Source organism: Pseudonaja textilis, chromosome Z (genome assembly GCF_049901715.1).
Source record: "Pseudonaja textilis isolate UNSWEBS1 chromosome Z, rPseTex1.2, whole genome shotgun sequence".
NCBI lineage: Eukaryota > Metazoa > Chordata > Lepidosauria > Squamata > Elapidae > Pseudonaja > Pseudonaja textilis.
This window is the reverse complement of record NC_142008.1, coordinates 28811674-28832741: the sequence shown is the minus strand read 5'-3', so window position 1 is coordinate 28832741 and position 21068 is coordinate 28811674. Positions and strand designations below refer to the sequence as shown.

The window sequence follows — 21068 nt, the reverse complement described above, 5'->3', positions numbered from 1 at the left end:
CTTCCTTTTAACTGCTAGTGGAGGTGGGACTTGATTGGGTGGGGGCTTGGCTGTGTTCTGATTGGGTGGGAGTGTGTTCTCATTGGTAGGGGGTTTGGCTGTGTTCTGATTGGTTGGGGGGTTGGCCTGTTCTGATTGGTTGGAGGCGTGTTCTGTTCAAGTGGGGGCTTGGTTATGCTCAGGTTAGTCTTAGTTGCTGGGGGATTTGAGTTGGTGAGCTGTGATCTTGCTGTTTGGCTTCGAGTTCGTGGTCGTGCTGCATCTTCATAGTGGGTGTCGGTTTGCTTCATGTATGGCTCGGAGGGGTTTGAAGTGGGTAGTGATGCAGCTGCAGTGCAGCTTCTGGTCCATGGTCATGTCTCATCACCCCCCAACCAATCAGAACACAGCCAAACCCCCTACCAATGAGAACACACTCCCACCCAATCAGAACACAGCCAAGCCCCCACCCAATCAAGTCCCACCCCCACTAGCAGTTAAAAGGAAGAAGCAGCTGCAATCTCACATTACTCTGAGAAGCACAGAGCTGGAGACAGAAGCCTGAAGATGATGAATGAGACTTCATCGAAACGTTGCCTAGATACTTCGAATCTTACGCGGGAGAAAACCTGAACAACCAAAGATCCACATACAAATACCCGCGAGAACCTCAGAAAACATATATATGTGTGTGTGTGTGTGTGTGTGTGTGTGTGTATTTAGCAACAAACATAAAGAAGCATAAACATAAACACAAAACATAAAACCTTCTTTCCATTGAACAGTGTGTCAGTCGGTACAAATCTTCTTGTGCACAATATCAACAATCCTTCCCTTCTAAATACATTATTAAAGTTTATATTACATAAATATGCATATTGTATTATATTATTATTATTAGCTACTTATTGGATTTTACTTATAAACTATATCATCCTTTTTGAGTGAATACTCTGCAGGGAATTCTTTTGCATCTCCTAAAATGTAATCCACAGTCAAATCCCCTTCCTCAGCATCCAGCAAGATCCCTGCACTGCCTCAAATTAATTTTTAAGATTGCTTAAAGGAAAAATAACAAGATGGGAAGTTGTTATTCCACAAACATTGCAATTCCTGTGCTTTTTAAAAATGATTTGGAGAGTAAGATGGTTGCAGCTAAGCCCTCCTTTTGAAAAGTGCTCACCTGCCCTGGAAAACAAAAAAACCCAAGTACTTGCAATACTCAGCATCCTAGAAAATCAGTTATTAGAGAAGGGGTTTGTTTTTTTCATTCTTCCCCCTTTCGTTCCAGAATTACCATTGTGGTAAAGAGATTTTCATGAGGGACATTTCGGTTGCCAGCCTAACTGTCTCTGTACGTGGGACTTTGGGAGATCATCTTGACTTGACCTCGATGTCTACGGAGGCAGCCTTGAAGGCTGCAGCACATTCTAGCAAATAGGATAGAATATCTTTGTTCTGAATTTTTTGGTTAGTGTGAAAAGTGAAGCCTCAAACTAGACTGGGAAATCGGGGGCTGGGAGAACTATCTCCCAGTAGAAGATAAAGGGAAGCTGTTGTTTCTAAGAAAACTGCGTCAGTATGTCGCCAGGAGTCTGAGCTCCATGATTCTAGGTCTTCCTATTTACCTTACCTTGGAGAAAGCAGCTGTTCTAGGAAACTTTTTAGCACCCGCCTCAGCCTCTCCAGCTCAGGTGGTGATTGGTGTAGAAGGGTGACATTCGGAGTTTTCCCTCGAAGTGTTGTCACTCCTGAGGGAGGCGCTCCGGAGTTGGTTCTTCAATATCAAGCCAAGCCGAGACCATCGGGACCACATTTCTCCCTGGAACTCTTCGTCTCGTGGGTACCGAAATCAGGCTGCACCATGGGGAAGCTGTTGCTGTTATTAACAGTCTTCACCGTCTTTTGCGCCTTGTTCGTGGAGAGGCTGATAGTGTTTCGGTAAGTACAGCGTCGGTTTTAACCGCTTTGCTTCGGTACGAAATTATCTAGACACCGCGCGATCCTCCGTGGCAATTTCGGCGATTTTCACCCGTTTTATTCGAGCGGTATACGATTGCGTGTCATTTTTTTTTTCTGTCTCTCTTTCTCTTTAGCGCTGCAACCTGTTTGAATGCAAGACGCAAGGGTAACCTTCGATACATTCAATTGAGAGTTCTCGTTCCTATGCGCGTTTCTTGTTTTTGTGCATTCTGTGCTTATTTACTTAGAAATTAAGATAAAATTCCGCAATAATGCGGTGTAATGCTTGCTGTGAAATGACTAAGTGGATTGGAACAAAGCCGCCGCCTTTTCTTTTTCTTTCTAATTAGGATTTTTCCTCCAGGACGGCAAGACGGGTGGAACCGTTTTCTTCACTTGGTTCTAATATTTATTCTTTAACTTTGTGGGGTTGTTTGTTAATGAGAGGTAAAATCTAAAGGTGTCCAGTGAGTTTGGATTTAGTTCTGCGCAATCCATCATTTTAATGCAGCCTTCTAATTGCAGTTCCTGTAGCCATCTAGAGTGACGTTTTGCAATATTAACATATATTAATTATACCAACGCATTTTAGGTTGAGAAGAACTTAATGACTATGAAAGCTCATCTAATTAAAGAGCTGTTTTTAGCTGTGATTTCACATATTTGTATATATCATAGTAATAAAAATTGTTGGCTATTCTTCATATCACCCTAGCAATGCATCACACAAACAGGTGTATTTGAAACTATGGCAAAGCTGCTTTTTTATTTGAAACACTGGGCTGTATGGGGTCCATTTCCCCAATTATAGATGGTCTTGCATCACTCTTGCCATTGTAGACGCTGTACCTGTGTCTAAGACTGCAGGTGGGGTAAGCACAGAAACCATTTTATGTTTTCAGGGGTTTGTTTTTTTTAACCACAGCAGTTTTGTTTCCATAGCATTTCAGGTGGGGAATTGCTTATGTAGCGTTCTTTGCTTCTTTTCACATTTTGACTTTGATAGAAATGAAGACCAAGGAATTGTTTTCAGTTTGCTTTTCAGGAATTGGACTGGACAAACAATAGCAGCATGGAAGTGCTTTCATTTAGCAACAGTGTCTTGATGTTGGGTGAATTTTGTAGTTTTTTTTCCTTGAGTGGTTCTGAGAGGTGGTTTCAATGTATCTGTTGGGTATATTGATACACCAACTAGGTTTGGGTGAATAAATATATAAACCAGGGTTTAAGTGTTTGTAGCTTTAAGCACCAAACTGCAATGTAATTAGATAATTAAGGGTGCGGTTACAACCTGCAATAAAAGGCAGTAAGAGAAACGTAACACGCTCTCTGGTCTGCCCTGCTCTCTGGTCTCTCTGCCTCTCTGCCTGCCTGCTGCTTACTCCTGTTTGAGACGTCTGCTTGATACTGTTTGTTGGCTACTGTGCTGGATACCGTTTCTGCTGAACAAAAGGACTATTTCCTTGGTGAGTGATATCCTGTGTATACTCAGCGTTGTCTTCGAGAGAAAGGTATCGGGAGGAGAAGATTTACAAGCAGATAAGGACATAGTACTGACTAGTAAATGGACTAAGTTACTGAATGGATATACTTGTGAATGACATATGGACTGATTGACAATGCTTAAACTCTGAATGGATTAAACAACTATTTAAAACAACAAACAGTGTTTGTCTCCAGTGTGTGTATACTCTGGGCCCAGCCTCTCTCATTTGGCTGCCTGGCTTGACTGCTGCTGCACACTCTGCTTGGGGGTTTGTCCCCAAACACTAACATTGGTTATGGGCCCAGTGAGCACAGTCTACCTAACCAGGATATAGCAGTGAGAGTTGGTGTGAGTTGCACATTACTGTAAAAACAAACTGTTTTTTTTCATTAGTTGTTAAATAGTTATATATCTGAAGAGCAATGGCACAAGTAAATTTGCCAAATCTGTCCATGATATCCAGACTAGATGGAACAAACTATGTTTCATGGTCAATGAAATGTAGTTTACTTCTACGAAGAGAAGGTTTGTGGGACATAATAACAAACCCACCAGATGTGACTAACTTAGATCCTAATGTTGAAGAGGATGACAAAAAGATACAAGACTATAAACGAAAGAATGAGCAGGCTTTATGCATCATAGGACTGACTCTCTCTGACCAGCAACTCATCCATATCCGTGGAGAGGAAAATGCTGCAAACTGCTGGGAGAACCTCAGGAAGATTTATGTTCGAGACAGTGTAGGAGCTCATATCAATCTTACACGGAAGCTGTTTAGAACACATCTTGAGAAGAATGGAGACATGTTAACTCATTTAAACTGTATGAAAAGCATTTTTCAGGAATTACAAGAAAAAGAGCTTATATTTAATGAGTTGCAACAAGTATACATCATACTGTCTTCATTAGATCGAACCTATGATGATTATGTGACGGCTTTAGAGGTATTGCCAAAAGACAGTTTATCATTAACCGAGATTACCGGCAGGCTATTAGAAGAAGCCAGAAGAAGGTCTGAACGTGACCAGCTGAGAGAAGAAGAGAAATTATCTTCAAAGCTTGAAAGAAACCAACTAAGTAAATTAAAGCACCTGGAGGAAGAGAATTTATCTTCGACGGCATACACAATTAAAAAGTGTTTTAATCATGGAGGCAGAGGACATTTGGCAAGATTCTGCAGAAAAGGAAAAAGCCAGAATGTAAAAAAGCCAAAGAAATCCTTTGAACTAGCCACGTTTAGCAACTGTGATGTGAAGAATGATTTATGGGTGGTGGACAGTGGTGCATCCCACTGCATCACGAGAGATAAGACAAAATTTATAAAAATGTCTACAAGCTCTCAACATATATCACTTGCCAATGGGTGGAACCTCAAGGCCAAGGGTGAAGGTATTGCATATTGTCCATGCTTAAACCAGAATATAAAAATGTTGTATGTACCACAGTTAAAGATGAACTTGCTTTCTGTGAGGGTATTAGACAAACTAGGTTATGTAATTACATTTAAGGATAATAATTGCATAATTGAAAAAGATAACAAAAGGGTAACTGCAGCTTTAAATGGAGCATTGTATGTTTTACATGAAAGTAAGAAAGGGGAGGCACAGACTGTATTTAACAATTTAAAGCCTCATAATGAATGTATCCATTTATTGCATAGGCGTTTGGGGCATGTAAATTTTAAAATGCTAAAACGTACAGTAGAGTTATCTGATGGAATAAGATTAAAACCTTGTGATAAATATTTGCGTTGTAATGTCTGCTGTGAAGATAAGAGTAAAATATTGCCTGCAAATAGGCTAAATGGTTTCAAAACTAAAGAACCTTTAGAAGTAGTATTTGCAGACATTATAGGTCCAAAGAAACCCAGTATGGGGGTGCTCGATATATACTGAGCATTATGGACCATTACTCTAGATATGGGTTTTGCTACCTAATGAAAAGCAAAACTGAAACATATCAACATTTCTTCAACTGGTTAAAGTTTGCAGAAAGAAAGACTAAACGGCACCTGATAACCCTGGTGACAGATAATGGTACGGAATTTGTTAACAGCAAATTCCAGAATAGATTAAAGGTAGCTGGAATAGAGCACAAGAAATCTGCACCATACAGACCACAACACAACGCATTTATTGAGAGAAGAGGCCAAACACTACAGGCAATGGTTAGAACAATGTTAACTGATTCTGGATTACCTGATTCTTTGTGGGGGGAGGCCACAATGTGTGCTAATAACATATTGAACAACGTTGTTAACACAACTACTGGTGAAATACCATTCACCATGTGGCATGGCAGGAAGCCTGATCTGAGTTACCTGCACACATTTGGTGCACCAGCATGGGTGCATATCCCTACACAACTCAGGCGTAAAGGGCAACACAGAGCTAAACAATTATTCTTCGTTGGTTACCAAGCTAACCATAGGGCATATAGATTTTGGGAGAAAGGCACATTTAAGGTGTTATGTAGTGCCAATGCCCAATTTCTAGAGCACGTAGGATGGGATAAGTTAGAACAGGATAACAATAAAGAAGTAATTATTGAATCCTACAGAAATCCCATTTATTATCCCTGTAACTTTAAGAATAAAGTAAAGAGAGAAGTACAGGAAGAGATAGAGCCCATAAAGGAAGAAATAGCTGAGCAAGCTGAGGAACATGAACAGGTAGTAACTCAAAAAAGTCCTCATACAAGCCCTGTAATTCCCAGAAGAACTACACGAATATCTAGACCGCCTGATAGATACCAGGCTAACACAGTGTGCCAGGTTAATAGAGTTCCATATACTGTGGATGAGATAAAAAAGTATCCTACTAAAGATAAGGAAAGTTGGTATGCAGCAATGAATAAGGAATTGAGATCCTTGAAGGATATGAAAGTATATGAAAATGAGAGATTACCTGGTGATATAAAACCCATTGGCTGCAAATGGATTTTTAAGATAAAAACTGATAAGGATGGAAATATAATCCATAAGGCAAGATTAGTAGCCCAAGGTTTTAGACAAAGTGCCAATGACTATGATGAGGTATTTGCACCTAGTCTTAAAGCAGCAACATTAAGGGCAGCCTTAGTGTGGGCAGCAAGCAAGAAATATATAGTTAACCATCTAGATGTGGAAACTGCTTACTTGCACGCTCCACTAAGACATACTGTATACATGAAAAAACCTAGTGGATTTAAAGGTGAAAATAATAATGATTGTTGGTTGTTAAAAAAGAGCCTCTATGGTCTTAAACAATCAGGCTATGAATGGAACCAGTATATTGTAAAGGAACTAAACAATATAGGGTTTAAAGCTGGTTTAGCCGATCCATGTCTATTTAAAAGGGAGACAAATGGGAAAATATCATTATTATTATTGTTTACTGATGATATTGCTTTGATTACTGAGACTAATGATGAAGCCAATAAAATAATAGCATCATTAGCTAAGAAAATAAAAATCAAGCAATTAGGGGAGATAAAGCAATATCTAGGTTTGAATATACTGAAAACACAGAAAGGTTTTAAGATATCTCAGGAGGATAAGATATCTAAATTGCTAATAGATTATAAGATGGAACTTTGTAAGCCTGCAAAGACTCCAATGAGTCAGGATATTTGCAAAATGGATGCTCAAAGTCCCAAGTTTGATAAGGTATTATATCAATCTTTGATTGGTAGCTTATCATATATTAGCAATTGGTCAAGGCCAGATATAGCTTATAGTATTAATCAACTGGCACGACACAATAATGATCCACTTCAGTGTCATTGGAATGCTTTAAAGAGAATTTTAAGATATCTTAAAGGAACATTACACCATGCACTGTATCTAGAACCAAAAGGTGATCTCATATTGAGTGCTTATGCAGATGCTAGCTTTGCATCAGAAAGAGACACAAGAAAGTCGACTTCAGGAACAGCCATAATGCTGGGTAAGACATTAATAGGTTGGAAGTCAATAAGACAACAGCATATAAGTTTGTCTACTATGGAGGCAGAATTCTCCTGTTTATCGCTATTATGTACTGAATTAATTATGTATAAACAAATGATGAATGATATGGGTATAACTGTAAATTATCCTATAATTGTACATGAAGATAATCAGGCAGCAATTCAAATGGCCATGAATATTGCAGTAAAAACTAGGAGCAAGCATACAGATTTAAGGTACCTAAACGTTAGACAATCTGTAAAGAGTAAAATGATACAGCTGGAGTACTGCATGTCGGAGGACAATATAGCTGATAATTTTACTAAAGCCCAAGGTGCCATTAAGCACCTAGAGAGTTGTGAAAAGTATGGGTTTAGATTGTAAAGGTATTATATATTTATATCACCCAAAAGGGGAGAATGTTGGGTATATTGATACACCAACTAGGTTTGGGTGAATAAATATATAAACCAAGGTTTAAGTGTTTGTAGCTTTAAGCACCAAACTGCAATGTAATTAGATAATTAAGGGTGCGGTTACAACCTGCAATAAAAGGCAGTAAGAGAAACGTAACACGCTCTCTGGTCTGCCCTGCTCTCTGGTCTGCCCTGCTCTCTGGTCTCTCTGCCTCTCTGCCTGCCTGCTGCTTACTCCTGTTTGAGACGTCTGCTTGATACTGTTTGTTGGCTACTGTGCTGGATACCGTTTCTGCTGAACAAAAGGACTATTTCCTTGGTGAGCTGATATCCTGTGTATACTCAGCGTTGTCTTTGAGAGAAAGGTATCGGGAGGAGAAGATTTACAAGCAGATAAGGACATAGTACTGACTAGTAAATGGACTAAGTTACTGAATGGATATACTTGTGAATGACATATGGACTGATTGACAATGCTTAAACTCTGAATGGATTAAACAACTATTTAAAACAACAAACAGTGTTTGTCTCCAGTGTGTGTATACTCTTGGGCCCAGCCTCTCTCATTTGGCTGCCTGGCTTGACTGCTGCTGCACACTCTGCTTGGGGGTTTGTCCCCAAACACTAACAGTATCCCATCCTTACTGCTGCAGCCAGCTCAAGAGTGTGACTTTTAATAGCATAAATCAGTATTATATTTATGTTTTGCTTTTCTTTTGTGAATTATTCTTTCCCCAACTTCTTACCTGGATTTGGCGAAGAGGACCAGTCCATTCCAGACTCTTGGTGAGCTCCCTATCTGTTTAAGTACTTTAACCCAGACTATGTTTCCTGTTTCAGAATTTTGTTCCTTAATAAGCAAAAAAAATTAGTGCCTATGCAAAAATGAGTCTGAAATTAACAAGTTTTTGTTTATGACTAATAAAATATATGCATGTTTTGCACAAGTTTTTAAGGCAGTAATTATTGAAATCCTTAGACTTCAACTCCCAGAATTCCCCAGCCAATTCTGACTAAGGAATTCTGGAAGTTAAAGTAAAAACATCTTATAATTGCTGATGTGTTGAAGTTAAGAAAAGCTGCCAGCTAATAGCTTTCTGACCAGTAGCTGAGCATAGAAAACCTGTTAGTCTATTTTTATTTTTTTATTTATTTTTGTCAATTGCTTACAAGATAATAGGTATAAGTAAAAAAACATAGTTATGAATACATGGATACATATAAGAAAAATAAAAAATAAAAGAAACAATAAGACAGGGACTGTAGACACCTAGGTGCGCTTATGCACGCCCCCTACTACTAGTAGTCTAGTAGTTCTCACTTGCCAAAAACTGCCTTAACCTACCTCTTCAGACTCCTGCCTCCATGAGTGCCTTTTACACACACACACAGACACACACACAAAAAATCACCACAAACATACAAAATCTAAAGAACAAGTTTTTCCAATATTTCTTTGCTAACCATTGTTGCAAATCTCAGCTTTCTTCCAGAATTTGGATTCCTTTCTCTGTTCATGCTGGTTTGCAACTAGAGCAAGATCTCCAGATCTGGAAGAGAGACTAAGACAGGCCTTCCTTCCCCTGAGACCAAGAGAACATTTTTAAGCACAAGGCTGCCATTTCTCAGGGAGCATGTCTTCAATTACAGATTTGGTGACATGAACTCAGGGTTAAGATGTCAATTGCTTGCAAATTGTTATGTCCCCTAATTACAGCATCATATAATTGTGGGTCTTTAATAAATATATTTCCTTTTCTTCCATCTCCAGATACAATTTTCTCTTTAATACACCACTGTACTACCAGTATTGCATATATAAGGGAAGCAAGGAGCAAAAGGGATCAATGCACATTTGTCACAATCAAAAGCCAAGTCACTCAGAAAGCAAATGCCTATTGTTGTAGATTATAGCAAAAATTGCAAAGACTGCCTACTTTATTAGGCAGAGAGCATTAATTGGTAACCCCAGTGTGTAATCATAGGAAGCAAATATAAAAATATCTTTAAAAAAAATAGCAAAGGTTAGTCTGCAAAAGTACAAAAAAAAAAAATCAGACACATATTGCTTCACTGTTTAGTTTGGCTGAAATTAGCTTTCAAAATTGTTTTAAAAAACAGATATTTTTTTTTAAAAAACTCCTTTAATTCTTTTTTCTTTTTGCCACAGAGGGAACTCTAGCAAAAGAGCAAAATGAACTTTTATTGAGAATTACGATGGGTTTAATTTGTAATGTTAATGCTAATACTAAGAGCCTTCATGCTTTTATCCCCTTTCCTTGTATACTACTCATATACAATGTTATTGACCATTAGTGAACTTTCTGTTTGGTTTTTTTTATTCTGAATGTTTTATTCTGTTTGATTTTAATTTAATGAATAGAATTCTATGCATAAGATTACTTTGTTTTTTTCCCATATAAGAAGGAGAAAGCAGAGCCAAGACTTATTCAACATGGGACAAATCTAGTTTTATCCCTCTGCTTCAAGTGATTCAAGCAAATGCTTCCCTAAATCACTGAACTTGAAGGAGGAGGAGGAGATACAGCACAAAACTTGCAAGATTCTGTCATTACAGCTAATTCAATAAAATTAGTTTTATATTTGCTTTGAGGTACATTGTCCAATTTTATTTGTCCATTTTATTTAGCATATTGTTATGTTTACTGCTTCTCCTTGCAGGAAGAAACTGTTTGCTGACCGAAAATTGCTTCCCAAGCACCTTCCTAACTGTCATCTCATTCCAGGAATTGGTAAGTCTGTGGCATGTTTATTTATTGTTCCTTATGCAGAATAATTGTGCATATGTGCAGGGAACATTCACCAATAGCTGGTAATATATTTGCTAAGGAAATCATACAGTTGTTCTACTTTCTGTACAGTTAGATGTTTCCTATTTTTTAATTCAAAGATTTCTGTGCAGAGAAAAGAGTAAAATGCAGGGGAAACATCTCCCACCAATATTTTTTCTTAACTATCATTTAGAAATATCAGGCAAAGCATACATCACTCTATGACAGCGGTCTTCAAACTTGACAGCTTTAAGACTTGTGGATTTCAACTCCCAGAATTCCTCCTCCAGTCATTTTAGCTCAGGAATTCTTGGAGTTGAAGTCCACAAGTCTTAAACTTGCCAACTTTGAAGACCCTTGCTCTATGAGCTTTCTGACTGACTAAGATTTGTAATCAATTCTCTGAAATCAATCTTCAATTTGAAGATGCTAAGCCAGGAATTACATACAAATCAGGCCAATAGTTTGTTCAACTAAATGTCTACATAACACTAAACTAACATTCAGCAAACCACTTTCCGAGTTCATATTGTTTCAATCAGTGCTTATCTAGCACTTCAGGAATTGGAAATATGAAATGGACTCTGCCAGCCTCTGCTACTCTGGTATGTAGAAGCCTGTGGCTTATAAAGTACAAGTAGCCCTTGATTTATGACCATAATTGGGACTGGAACTTCTGTCATTAATTGATGCACTCATTAAGTGAGTCACACACCTGATTTTACAATTTTTTGCTGTGGTCATTAAGTGAATTACATGTTTGTTAAGTGAATCCAGCTTTCCATTGACTTCGCTGACTGGAAGCCCCTAGGAAAGGTCATCAATCACAAGAGTCTGTACAGAATAAATGACTTCTATGTCATTCAGGCATCAATTCAAAACAAGCACAACCTTAGAAAGATGAAACAGGGCTTCAGAAAATGAATCCTTCTCAGACAAAGATTAAACGAATTCCTTGTGGCCTTTCTTTATTCTGCAGGATTTCCATAGCAACAGAATTTTTGCAGCCTTTAGTTACAGAAAAGGAAACTTACCTTTAGTAGCTCATTCTCGTTCTACAGATTAAAAAAAACACTTTTCAAAAGAATGAAGCTTTTCTTGCAGCAAAGGAATGATTAATTTAGGAGGGCAGGCTGAGATATTCTTGAAAAGACTGGACAAGATCAACTGTTTTAATTGACTGTTTTTTTTCTTTCTCAAATGGATGTCAGCCCAAGGATCCTGCTCTTAAGAAATCTTTAAATGGAGTGTTGCAAAGATTTGGCTGTAAGGCTGTTTATTGCACAATCTAATGATCCATCTCTCCTATAATGTCTTACACCAGGGGTGTCCAACCTTAGCAACTTTAAGACTTGTGGACTTCAACTCCCAGAATTGCTGGCTGAGGAATTCTGGGAGTTGAAGTCCACAAGTCTTAAAGTTGCTAAGGTTGGACACCCCTGTTTTACACAAAGGATGTCTTGCAGTCACAGCTTTGTGAGGGAGACAGTAAAGGAAAGGTTGTATAAAACCAGGTAGAAGTGGTACTTAGTCCTATAGTCAGAGAGCGACACTCATGGACTGCTCTGGTTTCAGTACAGCTAGTTCTCAACTTAAAACAGTTCAGTGAATGACCATTCAAAGTTACAAAGCACAGAAAAAAGTGACTTATGGCTGTTTTTCACTCTTACTACCATTACAGCATCCTCATGATCATGTGATCAAAATTCAGATGTTTTGCCACTGTTTGATATCTTATGATTATTGCACTGTCCAGGGGTTATGTGACAAAATCAAGGGGAGAGACAGATTAACTTTATCACCTTAGTAATTTTACAACTGCACTTAACAACTGTGGCAACAAAGGCTGCAAAATGAAACAAAACTCACTTAACAACTGTCTCATAGAAACATAAAATTTGGGCTCAGTTGTGGATTACCTGTAACTATATTCTTCCCTGAATTAGGATTTCATTTAAATATCTCTAATAAACACTCTTTTTTCCATTTGTAGACAATGGTGCAGAAGATATTGATGTACTTCCTAATGGGTTGGCTTTCATCAGCTCTGTAAGCTCTCATGGTTGCCTTGATTTCCCTCCAATTCCTCCTTAACTTTTAAGGTTGTCAGAATGGGTTAAGTGAGGCTCAATTTTCTGATAATGATGAGGTACCCTGTATTGCATCTCTGCACTTGAGTTGGATGACACAGGGGGGCTGAATTCTAAGCAATGGTTGGAGCCAAGATAAATATATAGGCAGGGGGGCAAAGCTAAATTTTATTTTATTTATTTCTCTATATGTTTTGTCATTTTTTCTTTCTATTGTATTAAAATAGCTTGCCTCCAGAAGTTGTGGGTGTTCCATCACCGGACGTTTTTTAAAAAAGAAGAGATTGGCAGCCATTTGTCTGAAATGGTATAGAGCAGGCTTGTCCAACCCGCGGCCCACGGGCTGCATGTGGCCCAGGTCGCCTCGTAATGTGGCCCAGTGCCCACCCCAACCTTTGTGCCAGAGCCAGCAAGGAGGAGAAGGAGAGGCAGGCGCGAGGCGGGGTGAGGCGAGCACCAGACCAAGCAGCAAGAGAAATGGCGGGCGCCGTCAGAGCGGCACCTCCTGCTGTTGCCGCCGCCGGCACCGCCGCCGCTTCTGCCCCTGCCACTGCTGCTGCTTCTGCCCCCGCCGCTGCTTCTGCCCCCGCCACCGCTGCCGCTGCTGCCCCCACCGCCGCTTCTTTCCCCACCACCGCTGCTGCTTCTGCCCCCGCCGCTGCCGCCGCTTCTGCCCCTGCCACCGCTTCTGCCCCCGCCGCTGCCGCCACTTCTTCCCCCGCCACCACTGCTGCTTCTGTCCCTGCCGCTGCCCCCGCAGGGGCAGAGAAGCAGCAGCGATGGCGGAAGAAGCGCAGGCAGTGGGAGCAGAAGCAGCAGCGGTGGTGCGGGAAGGCTTCTGCCCCCACCGCTGCTGCTGCTGCTTCTGCCTTCCAGTCCTGCCTCATCCAGCCGGGCCATTTGCAGGAGGAGAGGTAGGCGTGAGGCGGGCGAGCTTTCTCCCCACCACTCCCCCCACAAAATTTGGCTGGAAAATAAACTGTGATTAAAAAAACCGTGATAAAAAATAATGTTTAATAAATAATTAATAATAAATAATAAAAATATCTCACTAACTTCATTTCCAAATAAATTTAATATGTTAACTATGTTTTCTATGGTTTTTCGGATGATCAGGTATCGTTACTGTTATTTTATTTTATGTGCGGCCCAAACCAAATTTTCATCTTCTAATGTGGCCCAGGGAAGGTGAAAGGTTGGACACCCCTGGTATAGAGTTTCCTGATTGAACAGGGGGTTAGACTAGAAGACCTCCAAGGTCCCTTTCAACACTGTTATTCTGTTAAAAATGATAGCATCGAATTCTTCTGGTAGAAGAAATTCCCAGAGTTTTGGAAGCCTCAAATTAGTCACCCCTGTAAATAATTAATGAATAGAGCGTTTCACTCTAAGCCCCAGCTGTATTGACAAAATGGTCTATTGGGGCAATGCAGCTTTTATTTGGTGCAAGTAAAAAAAATATTAGACACTAAAGGAGTTCAGCAGGAATACTGGAATTTCATTAACCCACATTTTCAGCAACTCTGATAATCTGTGGATCATTTTCTTTCTATACACACAATACGATGAAATAAAGTAAAACAATAATAGAAATAAATTATAATTTGTAAGGATAATGTTTATTGAGGAGCTAAAGAAAAGAAGAATAAGGTACATTGATTTCTACTGTAATTGTTTCCACTAGCTTGTATAAATAATGAGAGCATGCTTAGAGCAAACGTGGCTTTGGTTGCATTTTGCACTAGCCAGAAGATGTCAAAACGGTCCCAATACTAATAGTTTACAAAGTTTTCTGCATGTGATATAAATATATTTGTTGCTAATAATTTAGGGATCACTTTCTTTTCCAAAAGTGATCATATGGAAGTCAAAATTGATCAAGGCTTTGCTAATTGGCAGTTACAGCAACAACTGTTGTCATACAGAAAAGGGGGGGCGGGGATTGTGCACTGTTCTGAATTAAGACAATCCAGGGGAAACAATTATTCCTCTATGTTACATTACATTACAGGAACTTAAATATGAGGTTATCAGAACATGCCCTCTTGTAGCTAGACTATCTGGTAAAGAGCCAGTTGGAATAACAACTGAATTATTGCAAAAACGCCTTTGGACTTTGCATTCATTTTTGCTGTGGTTCAGGTAAAAGGTGTCCAAACAAAAGGGAAATCCTTAATCTCAGCAATTTTGATAGAATATTGATTGTCGTTGGACCAAAATTCCTTTTACATTTCTATTTCAAGGGTCTGAAATATCCTGGGTTGAAAACCTTTGAACCTCATAAAGGAGGGCAAATATTACTGATGAATGTCCTGGCAGAAACTCCTCATCCAGTTGAACTGAAGATTGAAGGTGGATTTGATCTGGATTCTTTTAATCCACATGGGATCAGTTTTTATATGGACAAGAGTAAGTAAGGGAACTTTTTGCATGTCCCTAGTTTTCTTCATGTTAGCTTTGCAATTTGAGTGGATTATGTTGATTAGAGTTAGCCTTTGTTGGTAATCATGATCTTGGGTTTGCCAAAAGGATAGGCAAAATTTTCCACATTGCTTAACAATTGTTTGAAATTAAGATGGACCAGGAACAGATGCTTTGTGACCCATAATGCACTTCTGGCCGTGGTAAAACGTCATTCTACTCTCCCATGGTCCTATGATTGCATTTTGGATACTTAGCAACTGATTTGTCTTTACAACATGCTCCATGGTCACGTGACTATGATTTGCAGCTTTTTTTCATTTCTAGCAACAAAAAAAATCAGAAGCACAAATTTGGATTTACAGCTGCAACATTTGTTTAATTAACTACAATGGATTACTTAATATCTGCTGTTATTCACTTAACAATTGCCACCAAAGTTTTATAACATCAGATCCAGCCAAATAGGTGCCTAGACTTACGACTTACAACCAGCAACCCAGCAGAAAATTATGATATGCATGCTAATAAGTTCTGCATATTTCAGGAAAAAGTTAAGGGAGCTTTTTAATTTTGATCATCTGTAGTTCTACCTCTAATAGGGTTATAAGAGATTTAGAGTAGCATGAAGAGAAAAAAAGTCTATATTCATTATAGTAGTAGATGACTAGGTCAGCGAAACACTGATAGTTACTTTAGCTTATTACATGAGTTATTAGAAAACTATATGTTTATGTTATTATTGTGAATTGCATTAACTTTGCTGAAATATTCATTTTCTCTAGATGAAAGTATATATCTCTTTGTGGTAAATCATCCAGAAGGCAAGTCAGCAGTGGAGATATTTAAATTTTTTCAGGATGAAAAGTATTTGCTCTACATAAGAACTGTCACTAATGAGCTCCTAACAAGGTATATTAGAAAAAAAAATATTTTAAATGTGTGTTTGTGATTGGAAAGAGAGTGAGAATAACTGGAAAAGGGGATTGAAAGGAATATGAAATGATGTGATATACATGCATAATGACAGCTCACAGCAATCAAACAAATGGCAATAAAATCAATAAAACATAAAGAGAAAGGCTGTAAAAATAGGCGTTCAATACAATATGATTTAATGCTAGTACATTTCAGCAGAGTGCATTAAAAAAATCCAAAAACAAAAAGTTTGTAGAACTGATAAATATAAGATAAAGCAATAATCAAGTTGATTCCTTATTTGCTGCAATGTGAACTTTAAGCAAATTACATGTTGCAGAAAACAATTACTTAGGAATATGTTGTGTTACAAAACTTCCAAATGTTGCTGAGTAGGAAAGGGCAGAAAGAACTGGAATGTATTAACTGATTGCCCAGTAAGAAGCGAGAAGCTAACATTTGGGCTATTAAGGAAATATTCACAACATGCATGCCTTATTCAGTATTGTCAAGTTTCCATTGGCATGTTACAATCTACCGCCTTTCTCAGACAAAGAAACAGAATTTGTACCAGGGGATATAAATCTCTGGTATAGATACATTTATACATTCATAGACTATTACACTCAATTTCACCCTTAGGATTTTGGGGAATATACTCATTTGGACACTTTATGTATGCTTATCTTTTGTAACGTTATTTAGTCTTAAATAACTTTTCTGCAGACAGCAAAGTTGAACATTGGGTGCCTAATTGGGTGCAATTGCACAAATTTCATAAAAAATTTTAAAAAGCAACTAATGCAACATCATTTGTATAATGTTATGTTTTATATTTTTCATTTTTGTCATTAAAGTGTCAACGATATTCTTGCTGTGGGCCCTGAACATTTCTATGCCACCAATGACCGTTACTTCCGTTCAGAGACTGTCTCGGTATATGTGGAGATGTTTTGGGGTTTGAGCTGGACAAATGTTGTGTACTATAGCCCAAAGAAAGTTAAAGAAGTAGCATCAAGATTTTACAGTGCCAATGGCATTAATATGTCACCAGATGGAAAGTAAGTTTCTTTTTTTAACTCAGTTCTTCCTTAACTTAGTTCTCTATGACGTTGGGCTTTCATCATTAAATTTGAGAACACATAATAAATTGAATTGGGAAAGTTTTTTAAAAAAAATCTAATCAATATTGGCTTCTGAGAACCACATTGGCATGTCATTGTTTTTGTATTGTCAGCAATAAGTAAAAGAAATACCTTCATCTTATTCTGGGGCTTTTTCCCATCTTTTTAGTCACTGGGAGAATCTATTCTTGGATCCTGCTTAACTTTATTAAGATAAGCAAAGGTTGACTGGTGATGTTAACTGTTGTGGTTTAGGTTAGTTAACAAGGCAATAAATGTTGTTCCTCAAAACTAATTTGAAATATTGTTGTTTTGAAGAAAAAACTAGTATAGTTGAATATAGTTGAATGGTTTCCCCAACAAATACAACCTGTAGCCTTCTAAATATATTGCATTACAATCCCTGTAATTCTGGAGTCAACATAATCAAGTTAGGAAAGATTTTCTTAAAAGAAAACAGAGTGGTATTAATGAAATAAAATTAATTTTAAGAATGATTTTAAAAGATGTTGTGATTAGAATTAACTAAAAATATGGAAATTCTACCTTAATGCAATAGTAAACTATTTCACAGGGCAGGGGCCACAGTGGAAAAGGGGCTTCTCAATCCCACCAACCTGCCACCCCTTTATACCAAGTTGGTCATTTTATCAGATTCTTTTTAATTGATTATTTTTATATATACTCTGGGACAGGGGGTATAAAAGTAAGGACAAATAATTTACAAATGAAATAAGTAAAATTAACAATATGCCATTTCAAGGTTTATCTACGTTGCTGATATTTTGGATCATAGCATTCATGTCTTTCAAAGAATGTCTAATATGAATTTATCTCCTGTGAAGGTAAGTTTGGTTCTCTTTGGCTAAAATCAAAGACTGGTATTCTTTATATCTGAAACAAAAATTAGATCTTGAATATTTTTTTTAAAAAATTAAGCTCTCTTCTATGATATCTTATATATTTCTGTGAATATGTATCTTCTGTTAATCCTAGTGAATTAATATTATTGGCATTTGGTAAGTTTATGACCAATGTCAATGGAATATTAATACTGGTAACTCAGGACCACTAATAGAATTGGGTCTTTGTAACTAGAAGAGTGATCAGTCAGAGCCATTTATGAAGGATAGATATTTCCTGACAGCATATGCTGTTATCTGTAACTAAAGGAAGATGGTGTTGGAATAAGAGAAAAAAGTGGATAAAATTGTGTAGCAAAGGTCTTGTATTTTCTTTCTAACCTAAGAGATATACAAATGTTTTTGTGTTCATTGTAGGTCCTAAAATTGGAAACTGTCCTTGATAACATATCAGTTGACCGTAGAAATGGAGACCTTTGGTTAGGATGTCATCCCAATGCTGCAAAACTCCTTTCTTACGATCCAAAGAATCCTCCTGGCTCAGAGGTTAGTTAGTAAGACAAGATATACTATAATTTATCAACCAGAATGAATATGGGTAGTCCTCAAGATACAATAGTGACCATTCAAAGGCACGTCACTGAAAAAAGTGAATTGTGACCATTTTTCATATGACCATTGCAGCATCCCCATACATGGTCAAAATTCAGAGTTAGCAACAGGCACATATTTATGATGTTGCAATGTCCCAGGATTGTGTGTGATTCCTTGTGGTGACCTTCTGAGAAGCAAAGCCAATTCCCTTAATAACCATGTTAATGACTTATGATTCACGTAACAACTAAGATAAGAAAGGTTGTAAAATGGAGTAAAACTCACTTAACAAATGTCTTGCTGGCAACCTAAATTTTGGTTTCAGTTGTGATCATAATTCAAGGACTACCTGTAAATTAGATGGTAAAAAAATCTGCAGTTATTTGAACAAGAACAAAATGCTTCTTTAAATAGAACAAGAAACATTTCAGAAGAGTTGCACTCAACCCGTCTAGCCAATATCCTATTCCATGTATCGGACATTACCAGAATTCAGGAACTCAAAGCAGTGTTTGCAGTGTTTTTACCAGAAACCAGCATTTATTTTCAGTTTCTAGCAAAAAAGTCCCATAGTGAATAATGAGTTTGCTTAATGACAGCCACATTTGTTTAACGAACACCATAAAAAAAACTTATAAAATCCATAGCAAACATAGAATGACCTGCTTTATGGCCATCATGATTTACAACCAAAATTACAAGCTCAGTTTAGGTCATAAATTGAGGATTACCTCTACATCATGAAACATGAAATGAGAACCTCTTTTCTTAGTTCTGTAATTCATTCTATTTTATTTAGTCTTCTGGTATTCCTGAATTATTCTTTTAAACCTAGAAGAATGGAAAGTTTTAGCAGGATTCTTATTAGCCAAAGTTTTATGCAAGTGTTTGGCTAATTTATTTCTGTTTGATTTCTTCCAGGTCCTTCTTGTCAAAGATATTCTTTCTGACAAACCTAAAATCACTCAAGTGTATGTGGATGATGGGTCACTCATTCAAGCAAGCTCAGTTGCTGTCATGTATGGCGGGCATCTCATCATTGGCACTGTGTTTCAGAAAGCCCTTTTTTGCCACCTGTAATTGGCACACCCATTAGCTTTGTCTCAGATGAAATAGTCATAGTCACTGTAATCTGAGCCAAGCTTTCTGGCCCATGTGGGTGTGTCATGGTAACCTTTATTACTGCAAAAATTAGCAAAAATATTGTAGTACTCAAAGAAATCTATATAATCTCAAAATATACCTACTGATCATTCTGTCCTGAAATACTACTTATAATTCAGGCTTGATGGAGAAAAACTTGATGCACTCAGGTTTCAAATCCATGTTAGCCAATCCATTTATCTAAAAGTTATAAGTGTAACCACATCTATCCAGCAGTTGTCCTAAATATCAGAGATCTAGCATATATATTCCCTGTCATATCTGAGGAGTCATCTTGCCCCAATTTGCCCCTGTCTTTTGGCCTTTTTGGCCTTTTGGCCTTCCAGAGGCATTAAAACCTGGTTTTGCCTGGTTTTGCCTTAAGGCTTCATGGGAGGGTACTGGAGATGGTTAATGAGCTAAGGAGATCTTACTCCTGTGCCATCCATCTCCTGGGTTCTGTTTTTTATATAACTTTTTAAAATTGTATTTGTTTTTATATTCATCTTTTTACTATTTGTAAGTAGCATTTAATAAATAAATAAAAATATTCCACTTGTCTTTATTTTTCACTGTTTCCAAAAGTGTAAAAAAAGCTATATAAATATAAATTCATTAGTTTTAGGGTTACGATACCTCTTAACCTTGCTTGCTGGAACTTGGAACCAAATGGATTATGTTTCTCCACTGATGGTATTTATCATTCAAGGCAGATTCAAATATTTTCCAACCAGAAACAGAATCATGGAAGTATGCCTTACCCCATAGTCCTGATAGACATTGCTGTGATAGCCTTTTGTGTCTTACATACATTGTTTAATTATGTTGCTGATAAACTCCACTATTTTTTAAAAAAATGCTTAGCCACTCTCTGTTGTCTGCAGCCACAGATATTAAAAGAAGAACTCTGGATGAGTCTGCACAGTTTTATAACCAGTCTCATATATTCAAGCCTTTTTGTGGCTAATCTACCTCCATTTTCCTAAAGTGCTGCCAAGTTTTAGCATGAATATTTAGTGCTGCCAATATCTGCTACCTTTACTGTTATGTCCTGAGAACTCTAGGAGTTCTCACTCAGGTCCACTCACTTTGTGTGGGCGTTATTCCCCCATTCCCATTGGTTGGTTCTCTCCAGCAGCCAGCTATAAAAGCAGGCTGCGGGGTCCAACCAGTTGCTGATTGCTGCGAGCCAGTTCCAGGCGTGGCAAGCACGGTCAGCCCTTTATTGTAAAATAAAGTATTGTTGCACTCATGCTCTGGTTCAGCCTCTCATTGCTCAAACTTAACACTGGCGGCGAGGATGGGATGGCTACCAGAAGCACCATGCAACCGCTGAGTCACTAGCCACC

General features: G+C 37.9%; 1 protein-coding gene across 1 annotated transcript; it reads left to right on the top strand.

The window, feature by feature from the left end:
* The first annotated feature begins 1731 nt into the window (after window positions 1–1731).
* Window positions 1732–20269, top strand: LOC113440104 (serum paraoxonase/arylesterase 2-like). Its single transcript, XM_026706291.2, has 9 exons — window positions 1732–1920; window positions 10457–10527; window positions 12560–12615; window positions 14900–15065; window positions 15863–15989; window positions 16853–17056; window positions 17883–17964; window positions 18400–18528; window positions 19498–20269. The coding sequence occupies exons 1-9, from the start codon at window positions 1844–1846 to the stop codon at window positions 19654–19656; spliced, it is 1071 nt and encodes a 356-aa protein (XP_026562076.1). The 5' UTR covers window positions 1732–1843; the 3' UTR covers window positions 19657–20269.
* Window positions 20270–21068: the final 799 nt, after the last annotated feature.